This window comes from Hakea prostrata, chromosome 5 (genome assembly GCF_041222555.1).
Source record: "Hakea prostrata isolate BN-2017 chromosome 5, UWA_Hpros_2, whole genome shotgun sequence".
Lineage (NCBI taxonomy): Eukaryota > Viridiplantae > Streptophyta > Magnoliopsida > Proteales > Proteaceae > Hakea > Hakea prostrata.
This window is the reverse complement of record NC_142604.1, coordinates 45,085,352-45,108,729: the sequence shown is the minus strand read 5'-3', so window position 1 is coordinate 45,108,729 and position 23,378 is coordinate 45,085,352. Positions and strand designations below refer to the sequence as shown.

At 38.8% G+C, this 23,378-nt stretch overlaps 1 protein-coding gene and 1 pseudogene across 1 annotated transcript; both read left to right on the top strand.

The window, feature by feature from the left end:
- Positions 1-477: 477 nt before the first annotated feature.
- LOC149016085 (Tetratricopeptide repeat (TPR)-like superfamily protein) lies at positions 478-22,163 on the top strand. Its single transcript, XM_089157223.1, has 3 exons — positions 478-842; positions 5,283-5,641; positions 20,234-22,163. The coding sequence occupies exons 2-3, from the start codon at positions 5,420-5,422 to the stop codon at positions 21,476-21,478; spliced, it is 1,467 nt and encodes a 488-aa protein (XP_089013349.1). The 5' UTR covers positions 478-842; positions 5,283-5,419; the 3' UTR covers positions 21,479-22,163.
- LOC149016086 (putative xyloglucan 6-xylosyltransferase 3 pseudogene) lies at positions 8,591-19,106 on the top strand (annotated as a pseudogene).
- Positions 22,164-23,378: the final 1,215 nt, after the last annotated feature.

The window sequence follows — 23,378 nt, the reverse complement described above, 5'->3', positions numbered from 1 at the left end:
TTTTCTTTAAAAGATTGGTTAAATTAAGAGTTTAAGTATCGTTTTATAATGTTTATGAATTTTTTTTTGGGGAGGAGTTGAGGTTCACACCAGCTTGCACGCACCTTAACTATATCCTCAGGGAAGATGATCTATAGTGAGTCAAATCTAGAATCTCTTTATTAAGACGTATGAGTTTTACGGTTTGATAAACTCTATGTTGGCAAAACTTTATGGGTTAATAAATACCAGTATTGCAAGCCTTTGATAGGTATCTAGATTTTATATATATTTTTTCCATAGCACCTCCATGTCTCTTAAGGTGTCGGCCACACGATATTAATATGTCTTAAAAAACATTTTATTTCTAGAGCGAGAAAAAAAATCGCTAATTAACTGACTGTATGGACCGGAATGATACGATACAGCTATACGTATCTCTTGTATTGTTTATTTATCGATGCGAATAAAGTCGTATTGAACCGATACATGCCGATATGTAAGAATCAGCTCCAACTCCAAGGGTTTTTCCGCAGTGGCGGAACTCAACTCTGTCGATATTCTATCGCTACGAGTTGCAGAGTAGCAGCCTCCTTCTCCTCGTCAGCTGCTGTTCCGGTGATTTCTCCTACATAGTGGCCTCCTCCCTCCTCTACTCCATTTTTCTTCTTCGCCCCCATTCCCTTCTGCTATTTCTTCCTCCTCCTGCTACCGCACCGCCCACTCTCCCTGCTAGGCTGCCACAACTATCTCCAGCGTTCAAGGACCGAAGGAAGAAAAGCTCCAGCGTGACTGCACTCTCTTTCGCCACTTCAGCCGGACTCTATTCTCCGTCGACATTCCAGAAGTCCCATTGCCACCAGGTACCTTCTTCTTCTTCTTCTGTGGTAGCCCACGTTCTTCTCATCTTCGTAATCTGCGTTTATTCTTTACAAAATGTAGTCCGTTAGTATTTTTCCCTAACAATTTTTGATCAATTGGATCCTGGGCTTTTAACGATTCTGGCTTGTGCTATTTTTTCCTAACAATTTTTGAGCAATTGGAGCCTGGGGTTTTAACGTTCTGGCTTGTGGTATTTTTCCCTAACAAATTTTGAGCAATTGGAATCTCTTCTGCTGCTTCTTTGTTCTTCTGGCTCGGTTGTGGATTGCTTGTTTCTCCCATTTTTTAAAAAAGTTCTTTCTTCTTCTTCTCTACCAGCACACGGTGTCTATGGAGTCGTACAAAAATTTGCAGAAATGGTTTCGCGTTTTCTTCTGTCTCTGATTTTACAACCTAAACGGTCATAAAATCCTTAAATTTTGGATGAGAAATGTGATGACATGAAATTGAAGGAGAAACAACATGTAACAAAATTGAATGTAGCAACCATTAGTTTTCACACTTGTAGTCTTGTATCCTGAATCGTCTAACCGTTGGTAGCAAACCATTTGTATTTTCTTGCTTCCATCTTTAAATATCTAGTGTTTCTAAAAGAACAAATGGAAATGTGTAAATGAATTGTTCTATACTTTCCCAATTTGTGTCTATTCTTTTTATGAGTTTTGGAAATCAAGACAAAGAATCGTGTCTGCTGTTGATGGTAAATGGAATTTGTGTCTGTTCTTTTTATGAGTTTTCACACTTTTAGTCTTTTATTTTCTTGCTTCCATCTTTATTGGATTCCTCTACTGCTGGCTTGTTGGATTCTAGGACATAATGCCGCACTTTAATTGTGTTTATGGTTAAATGTTAGTGGTTGGTTCCTGATTTCTTGTGATAGTTGGTTGTTAATGTCTTTTATTGATGGATGATGGTGAATTGATAAAAAAAACGGAATGACATGGTCTTGTGAAACTGAAAGGTTATCATTTTATTGGAAAGTAATGAAATGCATAGTATTGACATGCTCTGCATAATAATTGACACTCTGCCATCCCATGAAGTCCAACATTCCATACTTCTTTGCTGCTGAAAAACCTTAAGCCTCAACCCTCTCTCATTCTGAAAGTTTTGGTTCAAATTCTATTTCTTTTGAACTCTGGCCAGGTTCTAGTACTGATTTCCTGCTTGATTATGAAGTCTTGAATTTTAAACACAATTGTTAGAACTACATAAGCATGTTTGGATGTGCATGCTTTGCCCACTAATTCTAGTGCTCGGAACTTTAAACAATCTGATCTCGACAGTTCAAAAACTAGCACAATGTCCTATAGTAGTAGTTCTGTTATTGCTGCTTTATTACCTGCTCAAGAGTGGTTAAATTGAATGAATTAACCTCTTTCATTAGTGTATATTGTTTTGCCTAAAGAACAAAATGCTATGAACCACTGGAAACATCTCCAAATAGAGCTTCACTGGACTGTTCTGATGGGATGTGTAAATAACACTTAACTGCTACCAGAGTCTTCAAAGTCATATTGTTGTTACCATTAGTATTGCTGTTAGCGCTTCTAGCTATGTTAATAAACCAGTCTTTGTGAGTGTGGGTGATTTGAAATTGCAAAATAAGGCATTGCTGGAAGCCATTGAAGACCTAGTGTGAAAAATATATGAATCACATGCATTGAAATTTCCTCGATTATGCTTGTTCATGAAGTGTGTTGTGTATGCTTGTTCATGTTTTCTATGCAGTTCTTGTCACTTGAATAGCTCTCATGAAGGGGTGGTTGGGATTAAGGTAGCAATGGGATTAAGCCACCCGATTTTATGTGAGCAATTGTGTATCAACTGATGTGTATTTACCTTTTTTAATTATTTTATTAAAAAAAAAAGCTTACCCATTTTGTACCGTGACTTTGTACATACCATACAAGATTCTATGCCAATTTTGCGAGAGAAACATGCCCATCTGTGTCCAACCATACAAGATTTCAGTACAAATTCTGTGCCAAATTTGCCCAATTCGGCACAGAAGCATAAAAAATGGATTCTATGCTGCATTGGAAAATTTGGCACAGAGTCATTGCCATACAACCCCTAATTTACTAGCTTTTGAAAATCAAGGGCAAAGGGATATTTGATTGTAATTGCCCAGTAAAGAAACCAAGTATGGGCTAAGACCAATCAGACCAAAACTTGATTTGTAGTTGATTGGTTTATCCATGTATAGGTGTTTGAGAATACAAAGAATATATTTGCAGGGCACTAGTTTCCCTTGTTGATTACCTGGGAGTGTTTCCACGAATCTTGTATTTAGGCTTTCGAAGAGTAATGTGGTTCCAGAGGCAGAACTTCAGATTGATTGTTTAAAACATATTTTTATCATATTGATGTAAACCTGAAATTTAGGGTTAGATTTAAGGATCTTCTAATTTGGAACCAGCACACAATTAGGGTTTCTAGGGTGTCTTGGCCAAGGTAGAATAGGGGGTTTAGGCTTGCTGGTTTTGCAGATTAGACTGTCTTCTATAGTGGTTTCTTCAACTAGAGTATGGTCTAATTGGCAAAACTCAATAAAATTCAGATTTCTGGAAATTTCTGAAAATTCTGCAAATCCAAAGAAGAGGGTGAATTGCAGGTTTTTTAGAACTAACAGAAGGGAGGCTGTTTCTGCAGAACTAAGGGGAGGGATGGGTTCCAAAGGCTTGTGCAATCCTAATAAAGCTGAATGGGCCTATAAGGGGCTGGGGTTGATGCAGTCCTAGATGGGTAGGATCTGAAAACATGGGAAGAAGGAGAAGGGGAAAGGCTACAGTTGGCTTGAGGTTGGGGTGGGGAGTGGCTGGAGATGTAGGGGAAAGGTTTGGGAAGCTTATGAGCTTACTTGTGGATGAAAGCTTGCAGTGATCTGAAGTGGAATGCTTGTAGTTGTTGCTGGGATTGCTGTTTGAGTGCTTGAAGAAGAAGAAACAACTTGAAAATTGCAGAAACAAAGCCCAAAACCCAGCCGCATGTCACCCTCCCAGGGATCCCACAACTATACCTAGTCTTTCTTCAAGTCATGATTTCATTAACTCAAAACTGAAGTTTACAATACCGCACTAGGCTTTTTATAGCCTTTACAACTGAATTGGACTAAAAAAGGATTCCCTTACCTATTTGGGATCCAACATTACTTAACTAGAACCTGACTAAAATGAAACCCCTAATTAGGATAAAGTTTCTAATTTAGAGAACACTATCCTAAAGAAATCACACACACAAACAACACCAACTTAACTGAACTACTCAGACTCCAAATTAGGAAATAATAAATAATAGAACTACCTTAAGATAAAGTTCCTAAAATTAGGAAACCCTATCCTAACAACTCAACGCTAACTTAAATGGACTATAACTGTTAAAGTACTAACTCATACAAAAAAAAGAAAGATAGATCCCTAACCCTTGGATTGAGGGGATTCTATCAAGATCCATATTCAGCCCAAAAGGGGGTTTGGAAAATGACCAAAATACCCCTGGGGTTTTTGGCTAGCTCTGAATGCGTTGTGGGGTCTGGTTTTTGGGCTGAGTTTTAGGGGAGCCCAACCCATGATTCATCACATCTATCTACCAAAAATTATCATTTAGTCACTACATTTTACAAAAAGGGGGGGGGGGGACCTAAAAGATGGGTAACTTGAAAAGCTCTATTACTGTTATGAATATAAAAGCACAGCTATATGCCCACTCAACAAACACTACTATATGCCAGGAACCTCTTGAATGACTGTAATGTCTTTTGTCACTGTTTTTATGTATTTTTCTTCTTATTGGAAAGGGGAAAAAAAGAAAAAGAAAAAAGAAAACACAGCTGAATTGTTCATTATTACAATCTTGGTTGCTTTTGCTTGTCACTGAACTTGAATGAATGTGTTTATCTAGAATAAGTTCTTTCACAAGCATAATGAATAAAATCTGGTCTTAAGATGTCTTGTTGGTGGTTATGAATTGCACGTGTAAATAATAGGTGCATGATAGAATGATTATTTATTAGCTATATTTATTGTTTTATGTTTAAATTATACATACCATTTCCTTATGTATTTTGATTATCTCCATTCAATTCCACTTCTATTGATACACATCTATGATACGATATGAAGTGAAACGTCTCTTAAAATCACCTGACCAATATGTGATACTTGCTTTTGGCGCTGTCTTTGGATAGATTACCCTGCTGTAAGTAATTTGCAAGGTAAGTCTCTGGTTTTGGGTTTGGTTCTTCTTTTTTTTTTTTTTTTTTTGTTTTACCCAAAGAGGGTCAAGGTGGGAAGAATGGGAAAATAATAATAATAAAAAAAAATTAATGGCCATTGCACCCAAATATGGGCCAACAAATTGTATTACTAGGCAATCCTTTCTCTTCTAGCTCTCCAAAACCGCTAACTATTCTCTTTCAGTTTCAGGGCATGCACTGGAGCCCTAGCGGTGGAACGCTTATGCTTGACTAATCCAGCAGCTGTTGATCAGGAATTTTTTTAAAACTTGTGAGCAAGTTCTTTCCTTAGCCAGCCTATCAATTACCTCATAGCAGAAAATGGCGCTACGTGGTGGGAGGACAAAAAATATAGAGACACGTTCGAAGAAGTATTTAGAAGATGCATTGTATAAAACGTTGTTCAAAGAAGGGAGTTCAGAGACCAGTGTTCGAACCCAGCTGAATAAATTTCTGAAAGAATCCAAGAGAGTATACAAATGGGAGGTGGGTGTTGCTATCAAGAGGCTTCGAAAGTTGAAGTTGTACTACCCTGCTTTAAAGGTAAGATGAAAGGACGGTTTCTCTAGCAATCAAAATTTATCCTGCTTGATTGTTGGAGCTTTATTTTGTTTCATTTTGATTTGCTGATTTTTTATAATGCAAACAAAAATCAAGATCTATTCATATATAAAGAGTAATTACATCATTAAGTTATTGTTTTTGTTAACTTAGGTTGCCTAACCTTAAGAGCAGCAATAGCAATGCTCGGCAAGGAACAAATTTCGACTGAAACTGGACACTTTTTTTTTGGAACTTCAATTTCGGGCCTCATATGATCTCAAAATGATTTGGATTCTTGCATGCTACCTATTTCAAGCATAATAAACACATAGAACTACTAATTTACCAAAAAAAACCATTGAAAATGTAACATCCAACTTTCCAAGTATATACTACATATGAGAAAAAGCGAGAATGTTACCAATTACAAGTCTACTCTATTCCATGTCTCCCTCTTCTGTCTGCACCCCATACAAATGATAATACAAGTCCAATGATGTTTGCCCCATATAGTTGTCAACGTAGTTAGCAATTGCAGCTCTGTACGCGGCCTCATCCACATGCCTAAGATTTCCTGACGGTGGGAAGTTGTGAATCTCCGAATAAGGAATTGGCTTAACTGCATATGGAAAGGCCAATGGTGGTTGTGGTATAGAGTGGAAAATCTGCTCAACAAATGAAGGAGCACCCTGAGTGTCAGCATAAGGTCCATATTGACAATAAGGTTCCAGTGGCTGACTTCGATAGGTGATAGTGGGAGGGACACCATAAGGCTCCACTAGTGGCTAACCCTGAGTCTGATAGCCAAGAGGGACACCATAGGGTCCATAACCATAAGCTCCATAAGTCGACCCACTAGAACCAATACTCTCCACAGCAGTATCATATGAGGACCCTGCAGGCCTATGCCATTCGGATCCTCTGAAGGTGGAGGAGTCTTTAGAATCATTAATGCTCATCGATCTCATAGATCCCACCAAGCTCTCGGCATTAGCCGGATGGTAGGACCCATATGATGGCGTGTCCTCTGTGCTATAGCTGTGTTGTCTCCCCTTCCCTTTCCTCGAATATGTAGAGGAAACATTTTGGCTTCGAGATGCAGCTTTAGTATGGTCTGAATCTTGTGTCGTGTGGGTGAATTAACTCTTGCCTGTGAATCTTGGTGGTCGTCCTCCCCCCTTGACTCACGTACTACTGGTGGTGGTCAATCTCTAGCTGAATCCTGACCACGAGGTCCAACACGCTCCTCATCCCCTCCATCATCATCATCACCATCGTCATCATCATCACCATCGTCGTCATTGCTGGAGGCCTGAGTCACATCATCCTCAGTGTCGGATTAGACAATCAAATCCTCACTTTGGGTGGATGCACTGGGGTGTGGCACGAAGGGACGGGCGGCGCTGCATGTGCACTCCCCTCCTAGGCCATGAAGTCCTCCACATCAGCCCCCATCTCCTCTACAATCTGTCTCTACTGGGACGACCTCCCTCCTCTTCCAACAATGGCCCTTCCCTGTCCCTGATCTAGTCAACTATTGGTTATCATCATCATCCATCTCAAATATGTCGGCCAACTCAATATTATTACTCTCTTTGTTCATCCCTTGTCTAATATGATCCTCCCATGGTGGGAGCGAGATCTTGCCACTCCAAAATAGAGAGATCTCGACCGAGATGGCGAGATCTCGGTCGAGATCTACCAAAATTTTTGCGTAATCTCGGTGACCCATCTCGGTGGGTTTTAGGGCCCCGGTTGGGCTGAAATTTGGCATTTAGTTTATTTAAGGCCTTTTGAAGACATTGGTGGCCTTAGAATTGTGAGAAAATAACCCTAACTACGTCTTCTAAGTCAACCCTATGTGTAAAACTGAAATGTAGAGATATCAAGTAATTCATGTTATCAACTATAAAGTATTAAATACATTACACATCAAACTATCAAATAACTTAATGGCTTCAAAATTTTACAACCATAAAAAGTTTTAGACTTTTAGTAAGTCATAAATCATAATCCATAAGTTCACAATCACAATCACAATAGTATGTGAGTAATAAGATTACAAGACAAGCAAGAGTATCACTCAACATTCTGCATCAACTGATTTTGAACGGTGGCCACATATGACTCCCAAGTCAACTCATCACTATAGTATGTCACATATAGGTTTAAATGTCACATTAAATTGGTTTCCATTAAAGTTAGATCAAAGCTTGTGGATCAACATATATTTACACTAAACTCACACACCCATTGTAGAATATTCTATTTGAAAAAATTCAAATTTGGGGGAAAATCTTACCTTTGTTGTAGATCTAGTTGAAATAGGTTTGAATGATGATAATTTGATGTTGTAGATGTATTAAAGATGTTTAGAAGTTGAATCCCCAACAAATTCCGACAAAAAAATCAAGTTTCTGGCAATTTTTGATGGTTGCAGCGAGATATGGCGAGATCTCGTGGCGAGATCTCCCATCTCGCAGATCTCGCCTCTCATCTCGTCTCTCTATGTCAAAATAGCGAGATATCTAGCGAAATCTCGCCGAGATCTCCCACCATGGATCCTCCCTTAGTCTCAGATTATAGTGTATGTAGACAAGGTCCTGTAGACGCTTCACATCCAATCGGTTGCGCTTTTTTGAGTGAATGAGGCTGAAAGTGCTCCAATTCTGCTCACAACCAGTGGCAGAACATGTCTAGAAGAGCACTTTGCTTGCAATCACACTCAAGTGGGGTGAGTCACGTCCAAATTGCAACCACCACTCAACTGAAACAAACATAGACTCCAAGTCATTTTAATACTTAAATAACTAATTAAAGATATAATATAATAATTAAATATCATACTACTATTATAAAAGCATGAACTCAATGGACACGGCTACATTTTGTTTTCCACAAATACCCTTTTGTATTCAATCAGTTAGATAAGCAAATTAGTAATAAATGATGTCTAAACTGGTAAATTTAAATTCTCAATCTCTCTTTTTTTCATTTTTTAATAAATCATTAATTGATTGATACATTATTCGATGTCTCATTGTATTCTCAGAAAAATGTGATCCAAAAATTAGACACGTTATACACTTATATCAAGTAATAAAATCTAATTAATTAAGGAAATATTTTGACTGAAAAAAAAAAGAAAAGAAAAGGAGAAATGTTGGGGCACATACCCAAATCTTGTCAAAGGTAAAGCTCGAATCTTGCTTGTTACCGGGTCTTCTCCAAACCCTTGTGACAATGCAATTGGGGATTGTTATCTAGCCAAACCTTTTTTCATGGATTCGACCTTATATGATAAAAGCTATGCTAGGGCGTTCCCCGACAAAAGAAGCGACGCGCTACACTATGGCCCGGGTGTAGTGATAAGTGGGCAAGGGTTAGCTAGGGCGTCCCCTGTAAGCGACGCGTCGCATCGGCGCCCGGATGCGGTGATAAGTAGGCAAGGGTTCCCGCGCCGTGGACGAGTGCGGGTAAAGAAGCTAGTCCATAAGCGTAGGATTAGATTGGCATCTTGGAACATAGGATCTTTAACTGGTAAGAGCTTAGAATTGATTGATGTTATAAGGAGAAGAAGGATTAATGTAGCTTGCATCCAAGAGACTAGATGGAGGGGTAAAAAAGCCAAAGAGTTGGATGACTTTAAACTTTGGTATACTGGGGATAAAACAAATAAAAATGGAGTGGGTATAATAGTGGATAAAGATTTAAAAAATGATGTGGTGGATGTTAAAAGAGTGGGTGATAGGATTATTGCTATCAAGCTGGTAATGGAGAAAGAATTCATAAATATAATTTGTGCATATGCACCTCAAGTAGGATTAGATGAAAGTCTAAAGCTAGAATTTTGGGAAAGTATGGATGGATTAATGCAAGGAATTCGTCAAGGAGAAAAGATTATCATAGGAGGTGATTTAAATGGACATATTGGAAAAGATCAAAGAGGATATGAGAGTGTTCATGGAGGATATGGTTTTGGAGAAAGGAATGAGGAGGGGATTTCAATTTTGGATTTTGCTATTGCTTTTGATCTATCTATATTAAATACTTACTTCAAAAAGAGAGATGAACATTTAATTACTTTCAAAAGTGGACAGCATAGAAGCCAAATAGATTTCTTCCTAACTAGAAGGACTGATAGATTGTTGTGCAAGGATTGCAAGGTGATACCGGGGGAAAGCTTAACTGCACAACATAGACTTGTGGTCTTGGATATGTGCTTAGTCCCAAGAACACATAAAAGGTTCAAGGTAAACTATCCCAGAATAAGATGGTGGAATTTGAAAGGAGAGTACTCTAAATCCTTCATTAATGAAGTAGTCAAACAAGGAAAATGGGATTTTAAAGGGGATACCAATGCAATGTGGAATGAGATGGCTATGTGTATTAAGAAGGTGGCTAAAGATGTTCTAGGTGAATCAAAAGGAAAGACTCATTCTTATAGAGAGACGTGGTGGTGGGACAGTGAGGTTCAAGTTGCCATTAGGAATAAAAAAGCTAGTTTTAAGGCATGGCAAAGAACTAAAGATGTTGAGGATCTTCATAGGTATAGGTTGGATAGAAATGAAGCTAAGAAAATTGCAGGAAAAGCAAGGGAAAGGAAATATGAAGAGTTGTATAATAAATTGGGCACAAAGGAAGGGGAAAAATCTATTTATAAGATAGCTAAGATGAGGGATAGGAAGAGTAGAGATCTTGACCATGTTAGATGTATTAAAAATGGAGATGGTAAAGTATTAGTTTGTGAGGAGGATATTAAGAAAAGATGGGAAACCTATTTTTCTAGTTTACTAAATGAGCATTCTTCAAGCACTTATGTTTCGGACGATTACACTTTTTACCAAGGCACCAAGGTCCGAACTTATATACGTAGAATTTCGATGTCCGAAGTAAAAGAAGCTTTAAGGAGAATGAAACTCGGCAAGACACAAGGTCCTGATGAAATCCCAATTGAAGTATGGAAGAGCTTAGGAACCCATGGACTAGTTTGGTTGACTAAGTTGTTTAATAAGATTATGAGCACAGGGAAAATGCCAGATGATTGGAGGAGAAGTGTTGTGGATTGGAGGAGAAGTGTTGTGGTTCCAATATACAAAAATAAAGGATATATTCAAAGTTGTAATAACTATAGGGGCATTAAATTGATGAGCCATACGATGAAATTATGGGAGAGAATAATTGAAACCCGTTTGAGACACTTAACTACAGTTACGGAGAACCAATTTGGGTTTATGCCGGAAGATCTACAACGGAGGCTATTTACTTAATTAGGAGACTTATGGAAAGGTATAGAGAATGTAGGAAAGATCTTCATATGGTATTTATTGACCTATAAAAAGCTTATGATAAAGTCCCTAGAGCGTTAATTTGGCAAGTACTAGAGAAAAGATGTGTTGCAAGTAAATATATAGATATAGTTAAGGATATGTATGATGGTTCGGTGACTAGTGTTAGAACAGTGGGGGGACAAAGTAATGAATTCCCGATAACGGTTGGGCTACATCAAGGGTCAACTTTAAGCCCATATCTATTTGCACTGGTAATGGATGAATTAACCAAAGACATTCAAGATGAGGTCCCCGGGGTGTATGCTTTTTGCGGATGATATTGTGTTGATTGATGAGACCCAAGTGGGGATTAATACCAAATTAGAATCATGGAGATTAGCTTTGGAATCAAAAGGCTTTAAACTTAGTAGATCGAAGACAGAATATTTAGTTTGTAACTTTAGTCATGATCGGCGGGATGATGAGGTGGTGATACTTGACGATAAAGAGATTTCTCAGAGTGATTGTTTTAGGTACCTAGGTTCAATCATAAGTAAAAGAGGTGATTTGGAAGATCAGGTTTCCCAAAGAATTAAAATAGGGTGGATGAAGTGGAGAGGTGCGTCCGGGGTCTTATGTGATCGGCGTATTCCATTAAAGCTTAAAGGAAAATTTTATAGGACCGTTGTTCGACCAGCTATGATGTACGGTGCAGAGTGTTGGGCTGTTAAAAAGAATCATATAGATAAACTCAGTGTAGTAGAAATGAGGATGCTAAGATGGATGAGTGGCAAAACTAGAATGGATAAGATAAGAAACGATCATATTAGAGTTGGTCTGGGAGTTGCTCCCATAAGTGATAAGCTTAGAGAAAGTCGTTTGAGGTGGCACGGCCACGTTCAACGGAGACCTATAAATGCTCCTGTACGGAGAAGTGATATAATCCATATTGAAGGAACTAGAAGAGCTAGGGGTAGACCTAAGATAACCTTAGGAGAAGTGGTGAGAAAGGATATGTATAGCTTAGGCCTTGTATCTAGCATGGCTTCGAACAGAACTGATTGGAGGGCAAGAATCCATGTAGCCGACCCCATTTAGTTGGGACAAGGCTTATTGTTGTTGTTGTTGTTGTATCTCCTCAAGTCCATCAAGAACAAGATCGATTACTGCAGAATCCATGGCATTGAGATCATTTACAATATGGCTCATCTCGATAAGGAGCTCGCCGGTTACTGGGCGAAGCTGCCCTTGATTCGACACCTAATGATGTCTCACCTAGAGGTCGAGTGGATCTGGTGAATGGATAGCGATGCCCTCTTCACGGATATGGTGTTTCAGCTTCCTCTGTCTAAGTATGTCAAGTATAATATGGTAATCCATGGTTACCCAGATTTGCTGTTCGAGCAGAAATCTTGGGTTGCTCTGAACACCGGCAGCTTTCTCTTTTGGAATTGCCAGTGGTCTTTGGATTTGCTCGATGCTTGGGCTCCCATGGGTCCCAAAGGTCCTGTTAGGGATGAAGCAGGGAAAATCTTGACTGCTAACTTGAAAGGGCGACCGGCGTTCGAGGCTGACGATCAGTCCGCCTTGATCTACCTTCTCATCTCCCAGAAACAATGGATGGATTAGGTCTTCATTGAGAATTCTTTCTACTTACACGGTTACTGGGCTGGTTTAGTGGATACATATGAGGAGACGATGTTGTACCACCCTGGGTTGGGTGATGAGAGATGGCCATTTGTGACCCATTTCATGGGTTGCAAGCCCTGTGGAAGCTATGGTGATTATTCGGTGGAGAGGTGCTTGAAAAGTATGGAGAGAGCTTTTAATTTTGCAGATAACCAGGTTCAAAAGTTGTATGGGTTTAGGCACAGGGGCTTGTTGAGCCCCAAGATCAAGAGGATCAAAAATGAGAGAGCGACTCCTTTGGAGTTTGTAGATCAGTTTGATATTCGACGTCCAGCTCATAGAGACACCGATCCAAAGGCACATGAGGAAGTTCTTCCCTGTTCCATAAATCGTAAGTTAAATGTATCATCAGTGAAAATGCAGGTCTCAGGTCTCAAACTTAGACTACATTTGGAAGTTAGTGATTTTGTTTGTTTTTGTTTCTACAAATAGTTGCATACTGCTTTGCAAAGCACAACAGTATTTTCTTTTATTTGTTTTATTCATGATTCTGTCCTGGACAATCTGAGAAAAATACTGTCTAATTCTTTTACATATCAATACTTGTTTTGGATATCCCAGTGAGTGTATCTCTTCATTCATTTTCAGTTTCTTATTTTGGCTTCATTCACTCCAATATTTGAACTTTGAACGAAAAAGACTTGAGCCAAGAATATTGGACAACGTTCATTAATCCTGTTATTGGATTGATTCTGTTTTGTAAAACAACACTGTTTTGCTTGACATTCGAGTTTAGCTGGAAGGTTGATTTCCCAGTTCTGATGTATATCATTTTGTGGGGGATGATCTGATAATGTGTCTCAAACTACACCTTAAACAAACCCATTTTTCATTTCCAAGGATTTAAGATTGCATTTCCTTGGGAGTTGAGGGCTTCATTTTGGTTTTAACAGGAAAGTAATGTTAGGAAGATTAGTATTATGTCTGTGTTGTTAAGTTCATCAAATCAAAAGAAGGACATGCTTATGCTGTCATGTATGTATGTTTCTTATGTGTTGGTTCATGCAGAAATGAGAAGGTTGTTCCAGCACCGGTTGCTACTAATGTGACACCAGACTCAGATTCAAATTCTTCTTCACCTGCTTGCTTACCTCCAAGAAATTTATGCCTTGACATTGGGGACATACCAGGCTGATTGTTCTTTTGCCACAGTTTCTATAGTTTAATTTCAGCATTCATTGTTGTCCAATTTTCTTGGTTTCTACTTTCTTCTACAGTCCCTGTTCATGACCAGTCCTTGTAAAGTCACTGCGTTCTGACTCAACTCATGGAGAACAGGGCCAGGGTTCAGCTTCCTTCTGCAGTGTTGACTTCGCTTTAGATTCTCATTAGTCCAACCAATTTACCAAAAGGAAATAAAGCAGAAGCAACCGCTTTAATGTCAGTTGATGGGAGCCAAAAGTTGGATATTTTCAAACTTATTTATTGTGCAAGGAGGGTCTGTGACTGTGTTACTTGATAGGCCCTGCTTGTAACAAATGCCAAAGAGGAGATTATGAAATCGTCTAAATTCTTATTTCTTCCTGTTTTGGTAGAGAAATCGTCTATGCAAGAGAAGGATTTCTTCTACAATCTGCAAATCTCAGATAGGTGGAGTGTGGTAGCAAAGAGGGTATTTTTGCTAATCCTAATCTAATCTAACTGCAAGTTTTTTGCAAAGAGGAAATTCTTCTACAATCTGTTCATCGTTTAATGTATGTTCTCTATTTCACGATTATTACAGTTCTTAGCGTATTGTTAACTCTCTGCTCTTATGTGATCCATCTAATTAAGCCGTTGGCGATAGTCTGTCTCCTTAACCGATCATCTTCCTCTCTCATGTCGTTTATCCTCTTCATTCTTCTTTAACAAACTTGCAAATGTGTTGCTCTGTTTCTCCTCTTCAGTCTTCTCTACCAAAACCCATCTCCCTATTGATCCTTTCTCAGTTCATCTACAATTTCCTCTCTCTCGCTGCTCGAAGACCACCGGTGGCTCTACTTACACTGTCAGTGTAATCCCCAATGATGGTATGGATAGAGGAGAAGAGGTCAATTTAGTGGAGAACGAAATCACAGACAGAGCAGGAAAAAACCCAGTCATGCCGAACTCGAGGTTACTAGGTTTTTTGAGAGAGATGAAGTTGCTTTTGTTGGTGGAATACAATGGTTGAGCCTGATTGATATTTTCTCAGATAAACCCCTGGAAATCATCTTGGAAAAATGCGATCTTACAGTTGATTGTACGGACTTCTTCTTGCTTTTTTGGCTCTTTTCTGAATTTCTTCTATTTCTGGTTCATGGTAACTCTAACCGTTGATTGTTGTATCCTTTAATCTGAATTTTTTCATGACTTGAAAATGCTATTTGAAAATGAATCATCTCTCTATTTTTAAACACAATGTGGACGGTATTAATTTAGATCAAACTCTGTCTTCTTCTTCCTTTAAAATCAATTAATCTACTACTCACCTATAGCTCAGTCATGAGAAATGATTTGAAGGACACATCACACGTGCATATGCACGTGCGTCATTACTAGTATAATGAAATAAATGAATGAACTTACCCCCAGGGGCGGATTCCCATCCCAATACGGCCATGGAATGGCCGAAGCTCCCAGTGGCATACCTAAATGCCTTTATCTAATATATAAAGAGAAAAACCAATAACTAGTTACTAGGTTAATGACTTAGTATAAAACTATGAATTGTGAGTATCAAATGATTCAAATCACTATCTTACCTCCATAAGGATGATTTCTTGTTTAGATGGATCCGATTCCAACTTCTCCACTACAGTTTGGATGGCATCCATCAAATCTTGTCTCATCCCAAGATTGTCCTTGTAATGGTACTTGGGATTTAAATAGTATGTTGTGTAAGAAAAAGTATGTCATAAAAGGGAATAGTTAATGCTTAATTGTGTGATAACATAATGAAAATTAAATTGAATACTAGACTTAACAACTCACCAGCCTTATGTAGTGGGTGCTGTAACATAGACTGCCATCTAATTTGGATGATTTCGAAGACTTTCTTGTTGCCGTGTGGATGGACCTGAGCAACTTGCTACTTCATCCTCTTTATTGCAACAAATGTTTGGTAGAGTAGGTTTTCTCTGTTGATCTACCATCCTCAACACATGCACCACAGGCTTAAGCATCTTCACCACTATCCTCACATTATGCCATAAAGTCTCATCGAGTATGGTCAACTGTGCTTTCCTTCCTCCCACGGATGAAGAATCCTCCCAGCTAAACCACCGCTCTGATGCAAACATGCTCCTAAGGCTAGTCTTCTTACTCTCAAAGCTCTGTAGTGCTATCCAATTAGTAGCAAATTTGGTTATGCCTGGCTTCACTAAGTCACCTTGACACTTGTCCCTCATCATCTGTAATGCATATGCGTGGTTATAGATGAAGGTGCTAACTTGTCGAGCTTGCTCCACGGTCTTCTTCACAAGCTTGACCTTTCTGATGTCCTTCAACATGAAGTCCAAAAGAGCTTATATCTGTCCATCCATCAAGGCATCAATACAAAGTCATAAAGTGTACATGTAATGTAAATATATGTATTTAAAAATGAAAATTAATACTATATGTTTTGATACCTGGAGTTCCCTTACATGTTCAACCCAACTTTCTTGCAGTTGGAGCCATTATCAGTCACAATTTGGATCACATTTTCCACTCCAACCTCCTTTACCACTTGCTTTTATAGTTTATAAATATATTTTGCATCCTTCTTATCACTATATGCATCTACTGACTTGAGGAACACTGTCCTCCAATTTAAAATGATTGGATGATGGACTATCTAGTGGGACCAGTCCAACCATCAGCCATCACAGTCACTCCATAGTGAGCCCACATGGGCTTTAATCCATTAATATACTCATTTAAGTCCTCCCTATGCTTAGGAAAATAGACATTATATATCTCGTATGGAGTGGGTTCCTATACACCACTCCCAGCCTTGCTTATTGCCTTAATCATATACTATAATAGGGCCTTTGGGCTGTATGTGATGGAATACTATGGTAATAAGCCCATTTGGAGAAAGCCATCCCCGTTTTTTCCTTCACACTCCCCCATTAGTGCTTCAATTTTTTCTGCTTATGCTCAGGCCTCATAAATAGGGCCGGATCATTGCGAAGAATCTCTAGATCTGGATTTGTAGGATGTGCTGACGGAAATCGACTCCTTGTAGGGGCCCGTGGGATAGGAACTTCCTGTGTCACACTCTGACTCCTCCTTATAGGGACTTGCGAGTTGCCTGGGCCTCCCATACCTGCTGACTCTCTAGAGGACCCACAACCTAGAGACCTCTGTTGCCTCCTCATGTCTTCAACCCTATGTTGCTCCCTACTCATCATCATCACCCTCCTAATCTGTTCGGCCTCTGGGTCAAGGTCACATCCATACTCTCCTGACTCATCTAGACCATAATCCTCGGGATCTGGAAGGTCATCTAAGCATGCATCCTCGAACTCCTACCTCTGTGTTCTCTTCTCTTTCCTCTTTTGCTTTCCCCCACTAGTATATGAGGCCATTGCCTTCTTGACCTCTGCGGGCACCTTTTGACACCCTACTACATCCCTGTTTCCACCAACTAGATGCACCTTCAGTCTAGTGGCCCCACCTCCGCCTATTTGTTTCTTGCACTAATTACACTCGCTTTTCCTCCTATCAGCTGTCAGTGGCCTCTGGTGTTACCAAAGCTATGTTTGACACCTTTGAAAGAGAGTGCCTGATACAAGAAATACATACTAAGTATTTTGAAAAGCTCCACATTATGCTTCAAAAATTACATACATGCTTCTAGTAATAACCTCCTATTTTTAAATATAAAAAAAAATATAAATATTTTTTAATAGATAAATAATTTAAAAATATATGAAATACTCACTATCTTAAAAAGCTCTACAACATGCTCCAAGAATTGCATACATGCTTCCACTAATACTCCCCTATTTTAAATGATTTAAATATATATTATATACACTAAAATTACATAATTAACAGGAAAAAATGATTCAACACCATCACAGTAATATGGTATCTTAACTCTCACATACATTAATTTGAAGCTCATACATCTACTATACATATAAATTTTTAGTAATATACATAATTTACAAATAATTTTTAATAACAGAAAAATAAAAAAATAGTAAGAAGATTAAAAAATTAATTTTGACACTACAAATTCATAGATCAACACTCTAAAGTAAACATACTTAAACTTGGAAGCAATCCAAGAAGATTTAAGGCACACACAAAATAAAAATTAAAAGATGAGGAAGTTGGTTACTCACCTTGCAAGATTTGAGAAATGCACAAATGGAGGAGCAAATCTAGTGTTTGAATGAAATGGAGTTGTAGAAATTAGGTGAAAAGAAGGATGAAAACAAAAGAAATAAAAAAAAATAAAAATCAGAATAGGGTCAAAACTGTAAGGCAATATTGCTCGAAATGGCTGAAAATGACGATAGGTAGAAAATTAGCTTGAAAATGGACATTTTATAACTTACCATTGTGTCGTTTCGGCTCGATATAGTATCGGTCGAAGTATTGTATGATTGTATCGTATTGACCGAAATACCGGTTGATACGATATGATATGGGACACTTTATGTTCCTATCCTTGTATTTCGTTTCGATTTAGAAAAGTGCAGACATTTTGACTGAAATTTCGTTAATTTCTGTCGAATTTTGTTCCATGAGCAACGGTGCCTGTATCTTTAGAGGTAAGGGTTACAGACAACAACTTGAATAAAGATGATATAGATAACAGAATATCAAACTACTCTAGAGGCCATCCAGCTTTAGAATCCCTCAGTTTACATCTCATTTTGCCAACACGTTGGTACACCAATGCTGAACCCCTTGGAGAATGCTTTTGATGTTAGGAACCAGCATGTTCCCTGCAGATAGAGCCACAGTTTATCAAAACAAAACGAAAGTGAGATTGACTAAGTCCTACTGCAGCACATCCAGCTGAATGGGTAATAGAGTCATCGCAACCATCACATGAAATCGTTGGATGATGCATGCATGGCAAAAGAAATTAATAGGTAATACAGTCATAGCAACCATCACATATTTTGCTTGGGGTGGTGGAGTCTTATTACTTAGAGATAAGAAGGACGATAAGTATACTCACAGAACTTCAAGTCTCTTTATCAATCTCATCTCTAGTTCTTTGCATGTTATGACTTCTAGAATTTTGTTTAACGTCACTGCTTGAATGCTCCCTTGCCAGAAAGTTATGGTTTTAATTAATTTTAGAGTTTATTGTGAGTCATGCTTTTCCCAGTGACAAGATTTTGGAATTTGGCTTAACTTGGGGCAAGAGGGAGGTTTCTATGGAGGGCACACTATTAGCTGGACCATGGATTGCAATGGAGTTAGCAATCATAGAGACATTAAGGCGAGAGTGGGGCAAATAGGGCCATGGCTAACCCCTCCATAGAGAAGTTAATTTACTTTTGTGATGACTGACTGGGAGTAGGAGGTTGCCTTTTATTGAGGGATAGAAGAGAGTTGTTTTGGTCCTTTTAGCTGGAGTACTTAAATTGCTTTTTTTCTTTTTTCTTTTTTGGGGGGGGGGGGGGGGGGGGGGGGGTTAGTCCCCAAGGAGAGTTGAACTCATGACCTCTTAGGGGGCAAGCCTTGGCCCAGCAGTAAGTTGTGTCAGTGCAAGCAACAGGTTGGGGATCTGAATGCATGGAGATAGCCTCTCCACAGAACGAGAAAGGCTGCATGCTGTTGCCCCTCTGAGAACTTGCAGTAGCAGGAGCCTTGTACAGTCAATTGTCGAACACATTTTGTTTCTGTTATCTGTGCCAATTGCAATTGCCTCCTTGGGGTACTTCAAAGGGGTAATGTGGGGCTGTTCAGCATCTTGGCCTTTTCCTTTTGGGGTTTTTCGTCGCATTAGATCAGCAGTGGGACATTCATATTGGACAGAATTTTATTAGGAAGGAATCAATTGATGGGGCTGTACTATGTGCAAGTTTTATTCTTCTTTTACAGATTTCTGGTGCTTATGCTTCTGGAGTCCAGGGCTGATAGGCAACAATTGGTTTTGGATAATTACCTCTTCCTCGATGTCAAAAGCTAAGAACCTGGAGTAGAAGGGGTTTATTTGTGATGTATGAGGTGGGAGGCAGCTCAAAACTAACAACTTTGGTTTGTTTTGCTGTCCAGAAGCTGTCCCAGACATGCATGGTGCATTGAGAAAGTGTTCTGATAATTGGTCGAAGAATATTCAACAAATGTCAATTCCTAGGGCCTAAGTTTCCTTGTTTCACTGGCAAATTGCTCTGGTTGAGGACAAGAATGGCTAATGGAGCCTATTGTATGAAAACATGTTTTTGCTTATTTGGGTGTACTGCCTGGAGCATACCGAACTGATTTTACTTGCCAAAGGTTGCAATTATTTCGTTTCGTTTTTCTGAGATTTGCATTAAAGGATATGATGTGCTTTTTTTATTTATTTTTGGAATTCCTACTTTATTTTGCATAGGTCTATTGTCACAAGTATGTTTCCAGACCATTTATTTCATATCTCTCAGTGTCTTTGCTCTCTGTTGTTTCACAGTTTACTAGTTTCAATTTTTACTGTTTAACTTTGATTGTTGCCATGTAGCTTTCAGAAGCCATGCACAGAAGAGGCATGAGCCCAACAGTCAGTGATCAGGCTATCCATTTAGATATTGTCGCTAAAGCCAAAGATGTTGCTGCTGCAGAAAACTACTTCGTAAATCTTCCTGAAGAGTCAAAGAACTACCTTTGCTATGGTGCCCTTCTTAACTGTTACTGCAAGGAATTAATGACAGAAAAAGCAGAAGCTCTTATGGAAAAGATGAAGGAACTTAAGTTTGCTTCAACCTCCATGGCCTACAACAGCTTGATGACCCTGTACACGAAAACTGGGCAACATGATAAAATCCCTGTTGTAATACAGGAAATGAAGGAAAACAACGTCAAGCCTGATTCATTCACATACAATGTTTGGATGAGGGCTCTTGCTGCTGTCAATGACATCTATGGTGTTGAGAGGGTTGTTGAGGAGATGAAGGAGGATAGCCGTGTTGCTCGAGATTGGACGACATATAGCAATCTAGCCTCAATTTATATTGATGCTGGGCAGATTGAGAAGGCAGAAAAAGCGCTAAAGCAACTGGAGAAGTTAAATGCACACCAGAATCTTTCTGCCTTTCAGTACCTGATCACTCTGTATGGTCGAACTGGGAATCTGATTGAAGTATATCGGGTTTGGCGTTCTTTGAGGCTGGCCTTTCCAAAAACAGCAAATATAAGTTATCTGAATATGATCCAGGTCTTGGTGAAGTTAAATGATTTGCCAGGTGCTGAAAAAACTTTCCATGAATGGGAGTGTGGATGCTCTGCATATGATATCAGGATTGCAAATGTTCTAATAGGAGCCTATACCAAAGAAGGAATGCTAGATAAGGCCAAAGAACTTCAAGAGCAAACCAGAAGGAGAGGTGCAAAGCCTAATGCTAAGACTTGGGAAATATTTTTGAATTACTATTTGAAGAATGGAGAGATGGCATTGGCTATTGATTGTGTTGGCAATGCTATTTCTATTGGAAGTGGGGATGGTGGCAAGTGGGTCCCGTCGCAAGGGACCATTCATGCTATAATGTCACATTTTGAGCAGCAGAGGGATGTTGAGGGTGCTGAAGGTTTTCTTGAGAATCTGAATAAGGCTGAGGTTTCACTTGATAGTGAGGTCTTTGAATCTTTGATCCGGACATATGCAGCCTCTGGAAAGACCAGCCAATCGATGCGCCGGCGGTTGAAGATGGAGAATGTTGAAGTCAGTGAGAAAACTAAGCATTTGCTTGAGATAGTTTGCCCAGAGTAAGATTTGGTGAGGCAACTGAGGATCAATGTTATATCCAGATTTTTAGAAGTTTTTCCGGCGATCCTGAATTTCTTGTTAGTAAGCATTTTGTGTTTGTCTTTTGATAATAAGATTTACCTTCATTGTACTTGACTTTGATCATGTGAAGGTCAAAAGGGTTTTGATGTACACTTGAATTGGCTCAAACAGTGACTTTTCATAATTGGTGCTACTCTGAGTTAATTCCAACTAGATAAAACCTGACTGGTTTTGGGGGGGTTTGAGTTGGTGTATTGGTTTTGAAAGAGATTGTTCATTTGTTCAATCTGGGTCCTTTAGGACAGTTTTGGAATGCAATTGCAGCGAGGGTTTGTTGGCAAATATGGTTGGTGAGAACTAGCTGAGTTCAATATATGATTGAGCTCGCATATGTTAACTGCTATGAAGATGAAGGATATGATCTTTGGATGGCTTTCCTTGTGCCCAACCTCTTGAGGACTTCTTAACAAATGAGCTTTGTAGAGGGCTGTTCATCATCTTTGTAGTTCGTACCAACTTTGAGTTGTTTATTGACAAGATTCTTTTCTCCCTTGTGATACTTGCTTGGCTTTCCTTCTGCTAAAATTCCTGTAATTAGGGATCAATATTTAAGTTGTCGGCTTTGTTCTCCACTGAAAAAAGGTTAATGTGTTCCAGGTAGAAAACACATTTTCATATTGAAAGATTGCAGGGTAAGCAGCAATGGAATCTCTTCTACTATGTTTATGTCATGATTTAGTACCTAAAATGGAGCAGATCGTATATGGAATCTGTCTAAATTTTATTTATTTATTTATTTAAATTTCAGGGTTAGGCAAGTTAAATCTCTACTCAGGTTGAGATCCTACTGGCTCAAGCAGAGTCTGATTATTATCATCAAGAAATTTAACTCTATGATCTCTTTTCTATGCATCGTTCTGATATAAAAAGAAGAACAAAACAAAACTGAAACAGGAAAAAAAGAAAAAAAAGAAAAAAAAGAAAAATGAAGAGCAAAGCCTCTTTATTAAACGAAAAGGACGAGAGGAAAGAAGAGAGGAGAAAGAATTCCCCCATAAGACAAGAGGGGCATAAGATCATTGAAAACAATCATTATTCAGGTTTTTTTCTTGAATTTAGGTGAACCACTTTCCTCAAAACATTTTCAAAAATTTACATCTTGTTGCTCACGATCTAGCCCGGAAGGCCTTGTCGATTTCGGGCTCGACATTTTGGCATATCTCCTCTCCTTGGTTGTATTCCTCAACCTTGGCCTTTGCCCTTCCTTAATGAAGCTTTTCTACCAAAAAAAAAAAAACTCTGGGTTTCTCGTTATGGCTTAAAATACATGTCATCCACTTATTAATTTACAAGTTATGCATGGTTAGGTTTTAAACTAAAATTCTGTTAAGTAAGTCAAGAAATGACTATATTGCACTTTGACAGTTAAATTACTTAATTATTCTCATTTAATACTCCATTGATTGTGTTGTCAATGCTATTTCTACCGATCTTGCTTCAATTGAGTGCCATAAATGCGTTGAATTGTTCAGCGAGATTTAGAGTCGTCGAATCGCACATCTCGGTCAAAATCTCGACTACCTTGTTTCTTAATGATCAAGGTCTCTACCCGACAGTCCTCCCTATCTCGCATTTTGTATTTCTACTAGAAGTGGGGATGGTGGTAAGTGGGTCCCATCGCAAGAGACCATTCATACTATCATGACACATTTTGAGCAGCAGAGGGATGTCGAGGGTGGTGAAGGTTTTGTTGAGATTCTAAACAAAGCTGAGGTTTCCTTTGGTAGTGAGGTCTTTGAAGCTTTGATCCGGACATATGCAGCATCTGGGAAGTTCAGCCAGTCAATTCACTGATGGTTGATGATGAAGGATGTTGACATAG

Coding starts and splice junctions, on each gene's coding strand:
- LOC149016085 (XM_089157223.1), top strand. CDS start 5,420: ATGGCGCTACGTGGTGGGAGGACAAAAAATATAGAGACACGTTCGAAG. Junction 5,642..20,233: donor TGTACTACCCTGCTTTAAAG/GTAAGATGAAAG, acceptor GTTGCCATGTAG/CTTTCAGAAGCCATGCACAG.